Here is an 18,025-nt window from a genome sequence, read left to right on the forward strand (position 1 = left end):
TACGTCAGCTATAACCTGTGGCAGGATGTGGCTAAAAGGTAGATTAGTCTGTAATAGATTTAGAAATAGAACCTTATGCTGCTTTCACATAAAACAAAGGTCACACATTCTCAAACTACACATGTAAACAGCCCGATACCTCCTCCTTGGCATCACAAATTACAGCAAACTCACCATGTTGGTAGTCCAGGATGATAAAAATCAAGTTTTCCATTTATATTTGCTAATACAACGAAATCTACACAAGTAATGATATTTATTAGTTTATATTTTATTTTTAATTCATGAAATATACATCTCCATATCTGATTTCACTTTTGCGCTCACCTCCATTTACTCAGCCCACCCAAAGATGAACTACCCTAACAACCCTCCCATAGTTTCTCATGACATTCTGCCCTGCCACCCTTCACACTTTTGTTATGCTGCAAAACTTTCTTTGACATGTTGTTGTTGCCCCTCAAACTGTAGCTCTGCACGATTCGTTTGAGGAAATTAGGTTTTCATATCTTTTGGTTCAGGCTTCAATCACTCACACAGATGTTCTGTGGGATACTATGTCTTGAAGATGGCAGCAGAGCCAGGAATCGATTCTCAGATTTGTCACAGTTTGGGTATCTGTTTGAGTGTATGAGTCTTTCTTTCTTTCTTTCTTTCTTTCTTTCTTTCTTTCTTTCTTTCTTTCTTTCTTTCTTTCTTTCTGTCTATCTTTCTTTCTTTCTTTCTTTCTTTCCTTGTTCTGTCTCCTTGGGTCTCACTGCCAGCTGTGCGATTGATAGGCTTCCTGTCCAGTTACTCTCCTATTGTCCACTTTTGATGCTGTCATTAGACGAAGGTAGCACTTGATCTAGAGTAACTGCAATTAGAGCTGTAACGATTTGACAGAAAATGAAACAAAAACAGTTATGATCATTGATTAGTGGTTTAAGTCATTTATCAAGCAAAAATGCTAAAATAATTGCTGGTTGCAGCTTCTGAAATGTGAGGAATAGCTGCTTTTTCATAGTTTTCAATCTATATTTAATATATTTGGGTTTAAAACTGTTGGTTGGACAAAACAAGCTATTTCAAGACATCACTTTTGCCTGTGGCAAAAATACTGTCTAGTGGGCATTCGCAACTATTTTCTGACATTTTTGTCGTCTCAACAAATAATAGATTAAAAATAGTGTTGCAGCTCTCATTGCAGTTGGTTAAGTTGTTAAACATGCAGGTCATAGTCAGTATCATTAATGGCACACTAAGTATTCTACATTAGTATTATTGTCACCTGTATAGTGTAATTGAAAGCACTATGAAACTTTTATTTCAAGTCTTGCCTACTACACCTCTGTTCCATTGTGATCCCTGTAATGAGGCAAGGATATGGTCTGTACTGGGGTCATCATCCCTGGGGCCCTGCTATTTGGAGACAAGCTGCAATAGCTGTGCCAGTGGCCCCAGGCCTGGCCTGGTCCAGTGCTCTGTGTGTCTGTATGACTCACACCTCTGTTCCCAAGCTGCTGTACTGGAAAGACTAATAGACAAGCACATTACCAACTACATGGCACTATAGTTCAGCCAATGCTACAGGCATTAAGGCTATCACAATAAGGCCACATGTGAGTCTTGTATATGTTCACATCATGGATAATTTGTGTGCATGTATGCACTCTACGTGCAATAAAATGTTTTTACATGTGTGCATATGTTTGTATCTGGCAGCCTTTGTGTGTGTATGTGTGTTGATTTGATTCAGCTAGATGGTCACTGGGCACAGAGAGCCAGGGAGAAGTGGGACAGGAGTGGTAAAATGTTAACAGCTTACTATGACACATAGTTCACGTGAACATGTTGGCCTGAGGCCTCTCCTGTTCCGTCCTCTTTCATTTTCTCCTGCTCTCCCACTCAGGACCCTGAAGCTATTGTAAATCCTTGTTTGCATATTTCATTGTTTTACTTATCTTCCTGCGTACTGTGTTTTTATGCATCTGTGAGGTCCTCAGCTGGTACTGTACACTAGCACAGCAACCTCCAGTATCCTGAAAGCTGGCCACAACGCTTTCAGGCCCCCAGGCTCCAGGTGGAGGTCCAGTACAGTGACCTTTCGATACCCAATGGAGTTAAAGGTGCAAATTACAAGTGATTTTGCTGATTCAAATCATTTCGTTCAGTTCAGAACAAAGGTTTAAAGTCACTACAGTGTAGTTTGCAGTAAACGCAGTACGTTGTTCATAAGGTGCTGCTTTAGTCTTTTCTTCAGTCCTAGTAAGTTTAGTCTGTTGCTTGTTCAAACTATTTCCTTCAGTTCAGTACAGAACTAATCCTATAAGCATTGTTTATAGAGGTTAATAGTTGAGCAAACTCTTAAAGGAATGGTGTATAGATAGATAAAAGATGAGAAGATTGATACCACTCTCATATCTTTTCATCTAATTCTCAGCAAGAAAGGGAAGAAGAATTTTTCCCAAAATGTCAAATTATTCCTTTAACTGCAACAGTTATTGTATCATGATTGTCTCTGTTTCTTTTGCTGTCTTTCCGTAAACTCTTAACCACAAAGCAAAATACTGTAGTAGCATGATACTGTGTATGGGTGAGCTGAAAATGCTGCTCTCAGTCAACAGCAAGGGGGGCTCCAATGTAAAACCTACTGATCTGGTCAATTTGATGATTTGGTGTTTAAATTTTGTTCATGCATGTCATGCATCAGTACAGCCGGGCCAGCAGTGTCATCTGGAATATGATTTTTCACGCTGGCATAATCGCACATAGCATCATGTATGGTTACCTGAAGAACGATACCAAATTAGCTCCATATTTGAGTTTTACAGAAGCTCATATGCATTAACACCCAGTCTGATGAGGTGACATGAGGCCACATATGGTATGTGCGTGCTGCAAGAAGGCTGTTGAAGCCATATTGCCGCGTAGACACTGTCATGGTGACTGCACCTCCGCTGCCTCAAAGAGTGTCACCCGTGGTGACACCAGACGATCAGGACTTAACTATGTGTGTATGTGTCTTTGTATGTAATTAACTCTTTTTAGAGGTATATGTGAATGCATATCTGTGCTTTTATATCTGGAGTCATACCTTTCCTATTTTTGAATTCACATGCTGTTGTTTATTATGTGTGTGTGTGTGTGTGTGTGTGTGTGTGTGTGTATTCGTGTATATGTGTGGGTGCGCCTGCACCGAGGAGCTGTTTTCGAATTCAATGAGGTGTTGCCCTTCCTATTGCTTAAACATCCCCTCTGCGTCATCTACACACCCAGACACAATTGCTTTATGGTGTGTGTGTGTGTGTGTGCGCTCAGGTCTTTGTGTGTGCCTGCAACACATACGCACAATAATGGTCCATTTTCTTTAATGTACTGAAGGCATCACTGGATGGGAGGAATACTTGATACAAAAAGAAGGATTTGGTGCAATAAAGATTTATAAGAGATGACTGTTTGATCTTAAGGTGGAGATTTTCAAGATTTTATGACATACCGAACGTGTGTTACATTCGCCACGGGGCATTTAGTTTAACTCTGGTAGTCATATGTGTGTGACATGAAAGACCTTGAATCAGTAGCTGCAAGACAGGAATGTGATACTCATGCGAGTAATGAGGATGATGGCATGCTCAGACCCAAACAAGCATGTATGGAAACAAATACAGTTGTAAGCACGCAAAATAAAGCATATATTTGAATGAACATGTAAACACTATCAGAGATACACGTGTACTTATATGTGTGCATGTGTATATCTGATACACACACACACACCCAAATGTTCTGGTCCCTGAAGCCCTTTTTACTCTGTATGCAAAACACAGAGTCATTAGCAGTACACAGGCAAAAATGTGTGGTTACAGGAGCGTGTTGAAGTAGTTAAGCAGGCGTTGTTTGTGTGTGTTTGTGTGGGAGGGTTTTGTGTGTTTATGGCGGAGTATGGAGGAATTTTGGAAGCCTGTCTGCACTCTGCCCATCCTGCCTCTGTTGCCATGGTGATTCATTTATCTCCAAAACCTGAACGTGTATTTGCGGACTTTGTGAATATGTTCATGTCAGATTTATTTACTGTATGACAACATGTTTTAACAAAACAGATTTATTATGGAGTCTCACAAGGGGGGGGGGGACGCAGAGAACTTTGCGCATAAGATCCTAAAATGAGGAAATGTGGGACAGGAGGGCGAGGGTGCATTTTCTAATTCGGCGAGAGGGTAATTGTCTGTTATGAGTGCAGGATTTACAAAGGGTACGGGTGTTAAGATGTGTCTTAATTGTGCCGACATGAAAATACATGTGTACGTGTACATGTGCGAGCTGCTGTGGACGGCTGTTCGCTGAGAGACGGGCAGTGAATGGGGATTAGATAAATCAACAGCTCCAGCTGCGGCAGAGCTTAGGTAATAAGGCTCCAGCACTAACAGGCTAAATATAGAGACAACTGACTGACTGCCTGCCTGCCCACTAACTGCTACCTTCTAATACACACACACACACACAGATTGCTGTAGATGCTTCCCCTCTCCAGCCCTTTGCTTATACTCATAGATTCATGCAGAGATGCAAGGCTAAACAGTCATTCATTCCCTGCTTTTAGGTTGTCATGCAAAACATGTATTTTGATTTGAACATTGACAGTTTTTATAGTTTAATATTTTCATTCCTGTGCCCTGTCCTTCAATGTCAAACTGTAAGATCACTTAAAAGCTCTGCAGTACTGGGCCAAAACAAGGACTTTTCATTGCCTCCTTTTTGCATTACTTACACTTGGTTGCAGCTCCTTCTTCTTCCTCTCCTTGTCAGGCATCCCTGCCCTTGCTCCCTGGTATCGAGGGTTATGTTTCAGACTCCAACAGTCGCTCTTTTTTTTTTCAGCTGTGACCTTCCCTGGTGCTTCTCAGCCGCCCACATCATCTCTTTGTGGCAGGGCAGGTTAGGTAAAATCTGCTGGCCACGTGGCACAGGGAGAGGAGATTTGACATAAGGCTGTCTGGAGGGTAAAGCACAAACAGGAGAGGGAGAGGAGGGGGCAGGCAAGCATTTTATGCTGTCTTCTTTCGCTGACATGCAAATGCTCTCACATACACACACACACACACACACACACACACCGTGCACATACACATAGCCATTGGGGACTGCTTGGCCTGACAGAGCCATCCATCACAACCTTCAGTGAGCTTATGTCTTTGAACAGCCTTTTAGAGCCTTGGAGTGATTGGCAGCTCTGTCCTCCCATAGTGGACCTCTCCCACAGGTTCAAAGACATTCTCTTTCCACCTTAACCTCTCATATGCTCTCTCCATACACCACTGGCGTATATTGTGAGTCAACTATATGTCTTTGGCTTTGTTTGATGTCTGAGTACTGTACTGCATCATTGCTTGAATAGAAAAACACTCTATTTGTCTTACTCTCTCTTTTTGTCTTCCTCTTTCTGTCTCTCATAAGGTCCTCCAAGGCTCACCCTGGACCAGTTGTCCACATAAGTGACAACCCCATGGACGAGGGAAAGGTAAAGGACAACGTTGCCCACACACATACAAACATGCATGAAGTAACAATCTCTGTCATTCTCTCCTCAATATCAATCACACACAGCAAACCATGTACAGTATTAGCAGTTGTTCAGACAGTAAAAAATCCTGCATTTATAAAATGTGAGCGATCGCAATCGGTGGGGGCGTGTTGTTTTAGACATCGGTGACACGATGAGATATGATCCAGGAATTCAAGTTGCAGTATTAGATCCAAAATCTGAAAGCTTATCATACATCAAAATCCTGCACAGTGGTTTGTTATATTCACTTCACAAGGGGCGATGTGGTGGTTCCTTGGTGACACTTGGGTTTTTGACATTTCAGTGAAAATAGATGACTAAGGATGAAGTCTTTTTTAGCATGACATCACTTGATGATTCAGTGATTCCATCAGCAAGCAAGAAATGCGTGATATAACATTCTTCAACCAGTAAACACCAGGACACATTAACCTTTGATGCAATTAAGAATGTCAGTAAACTATTTTGATTAGTCTGATTTAAAGATTAATATTATTGTTCTTACTGGTGTCTATGGCCCTTAATTGGTTGTTCAGTAGACTCTATGAAAGCCTCATTTTTTTCTCCAGCCCAGTAGAGAAGCTGGTCTGCTGTCTCTTCTCCACTGGCTGAGCCATTTTTGCTGGCACCACTGTGCCTGGCTCAGCTGTTTGGACAGTATGAGATGAGTGAGGTGGCTGTCTGAGCAGACAATGATTATTCACCACACCCAGCGATATATATTCCACTTCACCCATACTCTGTAACACAGAACATGCTGTATGTATATACATGAAAATGAATCTGTGCTTGATGTGTGCATATGTGATGTAGAACGTTGCATTAGTCATTCTCACTGTACAGTTAAAATACTGTATTGTATGAATTTGAAAGTGGTGGCAGTAGGTAGAGATTGTTGCTATAAATAAGACTTCTATAATTCAAACATTTGATTCGCATTTTACATTTTGTCATTTGACAGATGCTTTTATTCAAAGCAACTTACAAGCGAGGCAAGACAATCAGAGATTTCAAGGATTTCATAATCTAAACAGCCTTACATGTCAGATGTTCTAAAAAAAAAAAATAAAAAAAAAAAGTTGTTATCATCTCTTGTGAACCAGGGTGGGCAGATGTCTTCCCTGAGCTGCTGTAGTCTGCTTACACCTGACTTCCTTTGATGCAGCACATGAATGTCAAATGTATTACTTATTTTTCCTCCCATCATGGGGTCTCTTCTATCTTCTCTCTGTCATCTCTCCTACCTATCTCACTGACTGCCTGACGCTCTTCCTCTCCAGCTTATAATTGGATTTGAGTCTGGGATCGTGGTCCTGTGGGATCTGAAATCAAAGAAGGCCGACTATCGCTACACTTACGATGAGGTAGGCAAATCTCTCCGATTTCCTTTCTTCTCTAACAACTTTCAGTCATTCCTCCCACTTGTGAGTGTCTTTTTAATACAAAAGCGAGAAATGAAATCACATATTCATGGACCAAACTGTACAGTTTGTGTACATATGAGTGTGTGTGTGTGCGCTCGGTAGTTTATTGCTAGGGCAAACTTAGAGTTTGAGATCGTTTACTACAGTTGGCAAGGCTTGTTAGTTGAGCCTGTGGATGTTTATCAGACATACACATTCTGTACATACACAAGACACTCAACCCCTAGTGTGATTCTCCTCTTTCATCTGAGTTTTAAAGCTAATGATTGTACGAAAAAAGACTGCTGACTGGGAAGGAATTCAACTTTCTACTTCCTGTTTCATCACAGAAGGGTAGAGGGTGACCGATCTGTCTTCATGGGAAATAATGTCTCTAATATGCTATTTAATGAAGATTAAGCTGAAAGTAGAGTTTTACAGCCAACTGTACGTGGATTTACCAACTGGATTATCCAGCTATGAGAAGAATAAAAAAAACTCAAAATAATTACTTAATGTAACAGTTGCTTGTTACCAGTATGAAAACGTGAAATATGACTAACTTCACTAAATGAAAACTTGAAAATAGTGTCTAATCAGCTAGCGCCGCAGTCACAACTATAGAAAAGATGTTCCTCACACGAGTAGTGCCATTTACAAAGAGCGTTTTGTGAAATGCATGTTTTAACAATTTCATAATTTATACAGTAGAGTGCCATGTGTTCATGTTTCCAGAGTGAGGCTGCAAGGCTGCACAGTGATTTTGCTTGCATGTTATGGTTGTAAAAAGGGCAATTTCATTTTGTAAAAGGTCCACCTTTTTAAAGCACTGAGTCATGTGGCTTTATTGGCTTCCCCAGAGGCAACAGTGTGCGTCTGTCTATAAATAAAAGAAGACGTAACAATAAAACAGAGACACGGTGTCAGAGTGTCCAAGCTCCCCTCTGGACTTAGCATATGTCAAACCTACACTGTGGTATACAAGTGAAATCTGTACCATATGATACATTACCATTACCTACAGCCATTACAGTTAACCTCACCGTCTGTTACCTGTGTGTTTGCATGCAAAATCTTATTTCTTAACAAATCTTGCAACCTGCAAAATCGTACGATCTATTATAAATGTAATAAAATGTCTGACAGCCTATAGTTTGTGATTAAAATCGTGGGCCCATTTACCGCTAATGTTTGTGTTTCAGCTCGATCTGAGCACAGTCTGACCTCCCACAGTCCACGGTTTAGCGTCTTATTGGGAGCTGAATATAACTATGAATAGGAGATCTCATTCATAAACCTGTACTTGTGGTTTAAGCAGACTGAATGGCCGGGGGCTCACTTACACAGAAACACGCGCACAGTCAACATGTACATGGACATGCAGCAGTGTCCATGGTACTTAGACACAGAGCCAAACCGCCTGTTTAAGATAATGAGATTATCGTAACGCTCACGCTGGTGCTCACCTCATTGGCGGCGCTGTGGTGCTGTAAGCACACTGAGATAACAAGAGTCACCAAGGACTACATAGACACAGAAAAGCGTGGATTTCGTATGTTCAGTATGTACCGTATCTCTCTCTCTCTCTCTCTCTCTCTGTGTCTCTCTCTCTCTCTCTCTCTCTCTCTCTCTCTCTCTCTCTGCCTTTGCTCTGTCTCCTTCTCTCAGATAAGCTAATATCCTCCCGCTGCTCCTAGGGCATTACAGTCTCTAGTATTGAATCTCCCATGGGAGCTCATCTCTTCTCTCCAAACTCCTTCAGTTACACCTCTCCAGAGACTGGGAGCTGAGTGGGCGGGGTCTCAGGAGAGAGGGGTGTGGGGGGGGACTTGTGCTCCTCATTTGGCTCACTATGATTTACTCTGACGAAGCGAAAGAGCCGGCAATACACAACCGTTCTTTCCTCTCTCCTCTCTTCTGGAATGTCTCGAGGTTATTCCCTCCAGATAATACATCCAAACGGTTTTCAGAGTCGGATATCTTTTAAAGTTTTATTTAGCCTCAGTCAAGCCTTCAAGGACACTAAAGAAAATCTTTGCATACTGCTGTGCTGCATTACTAGAGAAATGTTATGATTGCAGCATGACTTTTCTAATATTACTGTTGTGGAGAGGGCTGTAGTCAAAACTAATTAAAGTGCTGAAGGAGATGAGCACACCAGGGTTTTGTGATGGTAAAGGTGGGTGGTATGGAGATGTTGATATCAAGATCATGAAAGAAGTAATCAAAAACACACACAACAGTAGCTCATATTCATTTTCATTATATTTAACGAAACTGTTATTTGGATTTGTGCCATCATATCTCCATATGAAAACGTTGGCACTACTTTCCATATTCAGTATATTTTGCACACATATTATACAATTTTTCTTCTAATGTATGAAACATGGTTTATTTTGTTGTGTTTGTAAATGTAAATACTTGTTTTGTTTACAGATGGAAGAGCTCATTGACCTTTGTTTGTATAAATGCCACGTGCAGGTATTTCTGGCCTCCTGATTGGTGGACTATTCCCAGGTGATGCTTGTTTATAAACGCTGCCACTGCTGTTTAAGAAATTTATCTCACCTAACGAGGGTCTATTGACTCAAACATCGTAATTAAATAAAGTGAGTACAATTTACCTACAGCGTGCAAGATTTCTAATTACTTCTCAGTTTTACACATCATTAAAGGATAGGTTCATAATTTTTTAAGTCTGTCTTTGTTTGTGACAATAGTCAGGTGCCCAAATGAACGTTGAAACAGGTTTTGTTTGCTGTAAGCATTCCTCCTGCTCCTGCTTAAAAGGTTCCTTCATAATATTCTTTCAATGTAAATGTTGAGGACAAATCCACAGTCCTCATTCTGTGCAAAACTGTATTTAAACATTATATATGATTCATCATTGGTTGGTTTGGTACTAAAAGGACTAACTTTGGAAACAAATTTGGAGGGCTGGAGCTTCATATAAGCTTCAGATAAACATTAAAGTACATTTTTGCACAAAAGATGGACCGTGGATTTTGTCCTCCATCACTTGCATTGAAAGTGCAATAGGAAGGGATCCATTTTGTTATCCAGTGAGGGAACGTTGACTAGAAAGGGCGTTGGAATGGCTAACCTGGTCGCATTAGCTTTTAGCTTGGCTAACAGACCGGCTCGCTATCCCCTCTTCAGTTTGCATGTGCAACGCTTCCTCTTGCCTCTGAGCCATTGTAGCCTGCTATGCCCGTCCACTGTAGCAGGGCATTGTGTCCTCAGGAGTCTGTTGAGCACCGCTCTAAGCTTTGGTGGAAGTGATACGGGCGAGTTGTTGATAATATTCAGAAGTTTGGTTGGGCGGTACCTTCTTAGACAAGTTGCACTGGTCATGTTATCTGCATACTTACTCACATTAAGACAGGAGTCCCTAACACTCTTTTTACCATAACCAGGAGCCAGAGAAGCTGCTGCACTGCTGCGCGCCTCCATGAATATATTTGCATATTCATAGCTTCTGGAGTTTTTAATGTGGGAGAAGGAGTAGATGTCATTTTAAGGATTTTAAAGTGGTAATTATACTTGTTTTGCAGAAAAACCATATCAGACACACATTATTGTTCCATGCAGAGTAACTTTATATGTCTTAATACATGTCTGGAGAGGATTTTTAACAGGAAGAATGTTTCAATGTTCATTTGGGCACCTGACTGTTGTTTTAAGACAGACTTGAAAAATTGTGAACCTATCCTTTAAGACTTCATGGTGTACAAGAACTTTGTAGAAATATTTACTATATATATTGATGGTAATGGTGTAAAAGATGTGGTAAGTTTTGCTGTGTTCATTGGACATGATGACAGAGACAGTGAAGGCTGAACTTCCAACATCAAGATGGTTGCTATGGATACAAGGATCTAATTTGATATCCAGATATAGATGTTTTACTTTACATAGCTAATTTCTGTCATCGACCATATATTTAACATCAATTATAAGCCACTCGTAATGCATGGATCAGTTGGTACAATTGGAATTGTTTGCTGTCATTTGCTGACATCATGAATGTTTGCAAATCCAATGTCTGTACAGCTTCTGCAAACAATGCTGTAGGGTGATATAATGTTTTACAGCTATCAAATCCATTGCAAGCTATATTCTTCCTGCTGTGAGCTCCTTCTCCTGCTGCGCGCTTTCATTCAAACACTATTTGCCTAGAAGCTCGCTGTCAAGTATCAAAGTTGTCGACTGAAATGAACAAGGAAGCTTTTCCTCTTCTTCTTCTTTTTCAGCAGCAGAGTAAGCCAGCAGACCATGCAGTGATGGATTTTGATGGACTTTGGAATAGGCACGTCTTAAAGCATATTTTAGTTTTGATGGAAATTTGTGGATCTTTAAACGAGCGGAAGGCAGTCTGTGGTCTAGGATTTCAAAGGACAAATGGCCTTTATGAGTGATGTTGGCTCTTGTGTTCTTGGCACATTCTTAACGATTCCTGAAAACATTCTCACACAACGTCAGCAAATAAAGTGCTAGCAAGGGAAGCAATGAAATTGTTTTGACTCAAATGAAGACAGCTTTTGTGAGTTGTGGACGATGTCAAAATTCAGAAATGTCAGCAAGTCGTGGGACTTAACCTGGCTCCCAGACAACAACAAAGCTTTAGGGAGAGTTCAGACAAACAGCAGAGACAATAAAACTTTTGGTTTTACAAGCTCCCAAAGAGCTGAGAGAGCACGCCTTCCACTCTTGTGTCTTTCAGTGGATTGTCTATTATTAGCTGTGGATCAGCAGTATGGGTTTCCAGCGAGTGTTAGCCAGAGAGTATCCGTCACCCTGACCCCGCTCCACTCTCCTCCGTCTGAGTCAACACCTCAGTCTGAGTCCAGTCTGATGAATGTTTGATATCATAGCCAGATCAGGACATCTTCTTCCCTCCTTCCTTCCCTCCCTGTTTGTCTCGTGGTAGCCGCTGCTTTTCCGTGTCATACCATTGAAATGGCTCATTATTCAATATTCTGCTTATACAAAAAGCACAAGGTTCCCGCCCAGTTTAATCTGTCACAGCTCAATCATTTGCATTTTTCTATTTCCACATTGTTTTCCTGTAATGTTTTCTTTATTTCCTCTCTTTATGGCCTGACTATTTCTCTTTTTCTTTTTATATAATTTTGAGTTTGATAATTCTGTTCCACTTTTACTCACTTTGCCTTCTCCCTGTTTCTCTCTATCTCTCTCTGTGTGATCTCTCCTTGACTGTCCTTCTGCCATGTCTTTGTGTCATGTTCTCTCTATCAAATCATGTAAAGGGACCAGCAGTTTGTGCTGCGAGGCCCAGTAACTCAATTGAGGATGCAGAAATTGGTGGTAACCTCTGGTGTGAAGTGCTGTACAGCTGCAAAGATCACATCTGTGACAACTAAGAATCTGTTTCCATGTCATTATACAAAGAGGCGTTTGTGCAGAAAAAGCGTGCACAAGCATGCCCCAGACTGTGACATAGTGTGTATTTTAACAGGGAATCTGCACCAAAACATAATAAACTGCGGGGAAAAACATTTGCTTCTATTTGTCCGTAGGCATACCGCAATTCTGCAAGCTATTATTGAAAGCCAACACAGTAAAAAGAGCAAACTAATTCCAGAAATCACAAAGCATTAATTACTTAATTTCCAATTAGTTAAAAAAGATTTGTTACTGCTGCGGCTGTGGATGAATTTATTTTAACATATTTTAACATCAGAATTCATATAATAAACACCTTGACAGCATTTTCAGACTTAAACCAAAAAGTTGATAACAAATTATTAGCACTTTTTGAAACTTAGTTCCTGATGGTGAGATTCTCCAAAAAAGACAATGCATTTTAATGCATCACCAGAAAGATAAGACCATCAGAAAGTTCCTGTGATATTCTTTTTGACGGATAGCTCAGTTGACTCCATTTGATATTTCCTCATGCAGTAAATCCCTCCCATCTGGTCGTCTAAGAAGATTAAAAGCAAATGCTACATATTATTGGCAAAGTCTATCTGTCTACCTAGTCCTTCATTAGGAAGTATTCTCTTTCTCACTTAAGACCTGTTGAGAATACAGACAGATAATGTAACTATTCATAGCTGATGGGTCATTTGGCAAGTCTGGTGCAATATCCATTAGAGGATAGAATATCATTCTTTATATGATGGTCAGTCTCTGTGGGGCTTTTACTCCTCATAAAACTAATGTTGTTTCAAGAATCCTTGTTTAAAAAAAAAAAAAAAAAAAAAAAATGGAGGGGGGATGGTGGTGGTGGTGGTGGTGGTGGTGAGGGGGGGTTGGTTAGGTCTGACATTCAACATTTGTTGATCAATGTATTTTTGTAACGTCATTCCCAACAAAAATGTTGATGGGGTGGGTTTGTTGTATCTGATTTGTAAAGCTGGAGACTTTACTCTGTAGATCCAACACTTTGGTCTGGATGGTTTGCAATCAAATTTGGTACAGACATTAGTGATTTCAAGAGGATGAATCTAAACTGTTTACTGCCTTTTCTCATGTCTCTTGGATGCTAGCACAATATAAAACATTAGACTGCTGTTAAAAATTACATAAGAACATGAAATAAATGTATTGATAGATTAGACTCTCATCTTCAGTGATTGTGGTTATTTAAAAAAAATAAAGCCTTTTCCTAAAAGTAATCCAGTATACAGCTTAAGCCTGTTGTATACTGTGTTGATTTGCCTGCCATCAAAGCAGACTGGAAGTCCAAAAATGAATCTTTGAAAAGTTTATGTCTAGCTTCATCCCAAGAGTCCAATGATCACAAATAATCAAAGTTTTACTTTAGACAGAATAAAGGGTTAATGACTTTCAGGATCCCCTTGACTTTTCATCAATGTGTCGAAATTTCCACTTTTATACTTTGAGTACAATGAGTAACATTGCCTTTTTTTCTTACGCCACTCAAAATCTATGATGGCGCATCATATTTTTTGATACAGAAGACATCTTAATTGGTAAATAGAAGCTCACAGGAGCTTGTTTCTTTCAGGGCTTATATAACAGAACAGAAACAAAATGGATTTCATGTTCCGAAAGCAAAAAGGGATTGCTCTATGGAAATCACTGTTGACATACTTGCCCCCAAATGCTTGTTTTTTAGATTAAGCCTTTTTTGGTTGAATGTTTTTCTACTTGAACTGAATTACCATTGCTGTGAGAGCCTCTGTGTGTGTGTGTGTGTGTGTGTGTGTGTGGCACTTCAGGGCTAAGCTGTCTTTGTGTCCCAGTATGACACAATGCTGGCAGAAGCTATTCTAATTACGTCTATGATATGCATGCTTATGTGTACGTCTATTTTTCTTCACCGATCTCATTTTGTGTGTTTGTTTTTGTCTTTGTCTTAGCGTGTGTGTGTGTGTGTGTGTGTGTGTGTGCGTGCCTATGTGTGGGGACACATTTCCTTGTGTGTGTGTGTGTGACTCTAATAAATGTTGACTGAATTCTCTCATCCCCCCAATCCCCCAAAGACCAATCTGTGAAAACTGACCTAATGTAATGAATCATGAAATTTTCTTTTTAATTGGTATTGTTTGATATGATGAGTACCATGTGTTTCAATTACCCTACTCATTTTCCAATTAAGCACAGCGCATTGTTGCCTGTTGGGACTGTCACGGCCAACAATGCACTGATAGAGTTCTATAACTCAGTCTATCACTGTCAGGGCATTTACGATGGGTGAATGAGGGCTTTATTCTCATAAAAATTGTGAGAAGTTTTAGTGTTTAGCATTGTATTGAGTATATGCTCCTCAAATCCTCTATCTAGGCCACAGTCAACAACTTATACCCTCCTTCACTAGTATCAGAATTCATTAAAATATCTTCAATATGACTTTCGCTTTAAAATGTACATGATATTATCTTACTATGAGCATTAAATTTCAATATACTGATGTCTGGACCTAAGTCTGCATGACTATTTTCCATATGACATATAAATCATACAGTATAATATGATTAAATTATGTTTCTTGGGCATAGTATGGTTAAAATTTTCACAGAATCTGAACTACATCCACACCACCTGGCACTGCACACCGGTGAATCACTTTTGGCAGCAAATCCTTGACAACCTCTCTCTCCTTCTGGGCTTCTGCATCCCACCATCCCTGCTACTTTGCCTACAAGGACACACATCCGGCATCGTCTTAAATAGGACATCTAAGTGGTTACTCATCGTGCCTGTAATTACTTCCAAGAAAACAGGAAATCAAGAAACTCCATAACCAAAGAAAAACTTGTAAAAATGGAGTGAGATACTGCAGGTTCAGAGCTGAAGTCATGTTTAGTTTGTGTGTCGTTGCGGGAGTGGAAGGGAATGAGTCACTAAGAGGATAATGAAATAAGTGAGTCTGTGTGTCTATACGGCATGATGTCACATAACCAGACCCCTGGTCTCATCAAGCCCACAGTGACCTGGAGGAAATCCCAATGAAATGCAGGATAATGAGACCTCTGAAAAATCCTTAAGGCTGTCATTCTGAAAGCATTCACCTCAGGAAGCTCTCATTATTTTTTGTGCATGCAAACATATTCTCTATTAAGTTGAACCTTGTGAGTTTGAGGTCTGGCCATGCAAGACAATATGAAGAATACTTCCCCAGCAGGCAATAGAGGAGGTTCATTGCCCCTCAGAACAAATAAGCATGATAAAATTTATTTTGGGACAGATAACATTAGATGGGTATATCTCATGTGTCATACAACGCACAAGCCGACAATGGAGCCATCTCATTTAGCGGATTTTCAGAAAAACTCTTCGGTGAACCTGACACGCAGCACAATTTATGATTAATGGCACACTGAAAGCAAAATTGATATACACATAAATAAATGGCAGTTGCAATTGGAGGAGATTGACTTAACCCGAACGTGTACTCACATCGACAGCAAGGTAATCATTCATTTCAGATGAGCGACGTGAGACAAAGTGCAGCATTTGCGAGACAAGGTGATAATGGATGACCGGTGGTGAGTTCACACCGAAACATTAAGTAGAGCTTTAGCTAAAATGGCAAAAGAGAATGTGTCTCTGAAATGTGTCTTTTTTCCCCCTACGACAAAGCTCTGGGCTCGTGGTGGGAGATATTACTGATCCTGCAGGTATTCTGATAAGAAAAGGCCACGAGCACGCGTGTAAAAATTCATGTGACAAACCCTGTAAAACTGCTTTGGAAGCTGCTGTGAGCTTCACGCAGATTCGGTGCACGTCATCATATTTACTTAATGTCAAAACGTTCGCGCAGGTTTAATTATGAGTTATGAAAAGGGCATCAATAAGCAAAGTTGCCCTTTACTGGCATACTTTGGTCATGATTGTGTTTTCAATGATTGCTTGTCAGATGATAAATCATCATGAGCCCGGCTTCCAACGGCAACAAAACTGTTCAGATGACAGGGACGATGAGAGGGCAGAGAGGGCACCGTCTCTCCAGCTCTTGTCTATCTTTCTTTGCTTGTCTCTGTGTCAATCTCTGTATTTGGTTCTTTGTTTTTTTTTCACCTATGCTTTTGTCTTGATTTTGCAGCCCTGACTCAAAGGTTGCCTCTTAAACTTCCCCCTTTTATTGCTGACTTTTCCAGTAAACACTGTACATATTGGAACTGTGATTACTTTTATTTCCTTTTTTAATCTTGCAATTGTTTCTGAGCTCCACTTACTTATTTAATGCACACTATTCACAACTCTCAACCTCAATCTTTAAATTGTGCTTCCTATGATATTCTCTCTTTCCAACTCTATTTTCTGCCTAACTAAATGCTTTTACTTTTACCTTAAATCATAACAAGTATCTTAAATCCATGGCTCCAAATGACACTAGATTAACCTAAATGCACCATTTCAACTGTGGTACAGTTATATTGAATGCTGAGGACATTTCCCAGGGAATGTATCTTTATGAAATAGTATTTTAAATTCATAACTATGCTAATAAAATCTTCCTCTTGGCATTTCTGAATAAAATGACCTATCCATTCCTGCTTCTCTCCACAATCAGCAAATGGCTCATAAAAAGGCTTCTTCTAATATATTCATTTATGCTACCGGAAATGCTCTGAAGTCAGAGACCAGATCCTTTTATCTCACTTTCACCATCTGTGCAATAGTATATAATCCAAAGTCTCGGGTGTTTAACCCACATATGAACATTGTGTACCGTATGGCTGCGGCAATGCAACAAACTTGTAGCGTGAGGAACATAGTGGCACATGATGTTTCATCCTGCTGAACCGCTGACCCTCCTCCTCCTGTTGTTTCCTAGGCGATCCACTCAGTTGCCTGGCATCACGAGGGCAAGCAGTTCATTTGCAGTCACTCAGACGGAACTCTGACCATATGGAACGTCAGAGGCCAGGGCAAGCCCATACAGACAATCACCCCACACGGTAAGGAGAGGTGGAGACACACTCTTACACACAGCATGTGCATGTTGATCTCACTTTACAGTACTTGGGTGGGCTGCTTATTCCTTCAACCCTAACCTATGGCACCAACTGATATACTAACATAATCCAAGCATATTGTATTGTATTGTGAAGACAATGAGGCTCTAACCTCAATTGATACAAAGTCTTAACCATGACTTTACACTTCACAGTCTTATACTTGATCTTTTTCCTATCCTTGAACATTTTAATCACTCAACACAGAGAATGGTATTCAATTTGACCTTGTTGTCCAGTGCTGTGCACCATTTATATGCCTTAAAAGCTAAATTAATAAAATAAATAAAAAACAGAATTATATTGTGACACCTATTGGTCTGAGTCTGAGACCGCTTTGCTGAAAGTGGTCTCAGACTTTTGGACCCAGACCATTAGTCGCTATTAAGTGAAGCCCCTAAAAAAACTCTGTCCTACGTTTCCGATAATGCAATCAGTAGCATCTTTTGTTAGACTCTCCATGCCTGGTAAATGCCCATGTCTTTCAAACTCCACTCCCCAAGAACACTAGCTTTCTGCCAGCCTGTGCTTTGCAAGCCAAAGCCAAAATAACCCAGATGACATTATCAGGTTTATTTTTTTCAGACTTTGGAAAAGCTCCCTCTAGAGCCACAGAAGAC

At 40.2% G+C, this 18,025-nt stretch overlaps 1 protein-coding gene across 5 annotated transcripts in view; it reads left to right on the top strand.

Annotated features, from left to right (window-relative positions):
• Window positions 1–18,025, top strand: part of stxbp5a (syntaxin binding protein 5a (tomosyn)) — a 99,199-nt gene that overhangs the window by 55,041 nt on the left and 26,133 nt on the right. For all 5 annotated transcript variants that reach the window (XM_044377277.1, XM_044377279.1, XM_044377280.1 and 2 more), the window contains 3 exons: window positions 5,437–5,500; window positions 6,826–6,909; window positions 17,225–17,348. In XM_044377277.1, coding sequence (XP_044233212.1) covers window positions 5,437–5,500; window positions 6,826–6,909; window positions 17,225–17,348 — 272 coding nt within the window. The remainder of the gene's footprint in view (window positions 1–5,436; window positions 5,501–6,825; window positions 6,910–17,224; window positions 17,349–18,025) is intronic.

This window comes from Thunnus albacares, chromosome 16 (assembly GCF_914725855.1).
Source record: "Thunnus albacares chromosome 16, fThuAlb1.1, whole genome shotgun sequence".
Lineage (NCBI taxonomy): Eukaryota > Metazoa > Chordata > Actinopteri > Scombriformes > Scombridae > Thunnus > Thunnus albacares.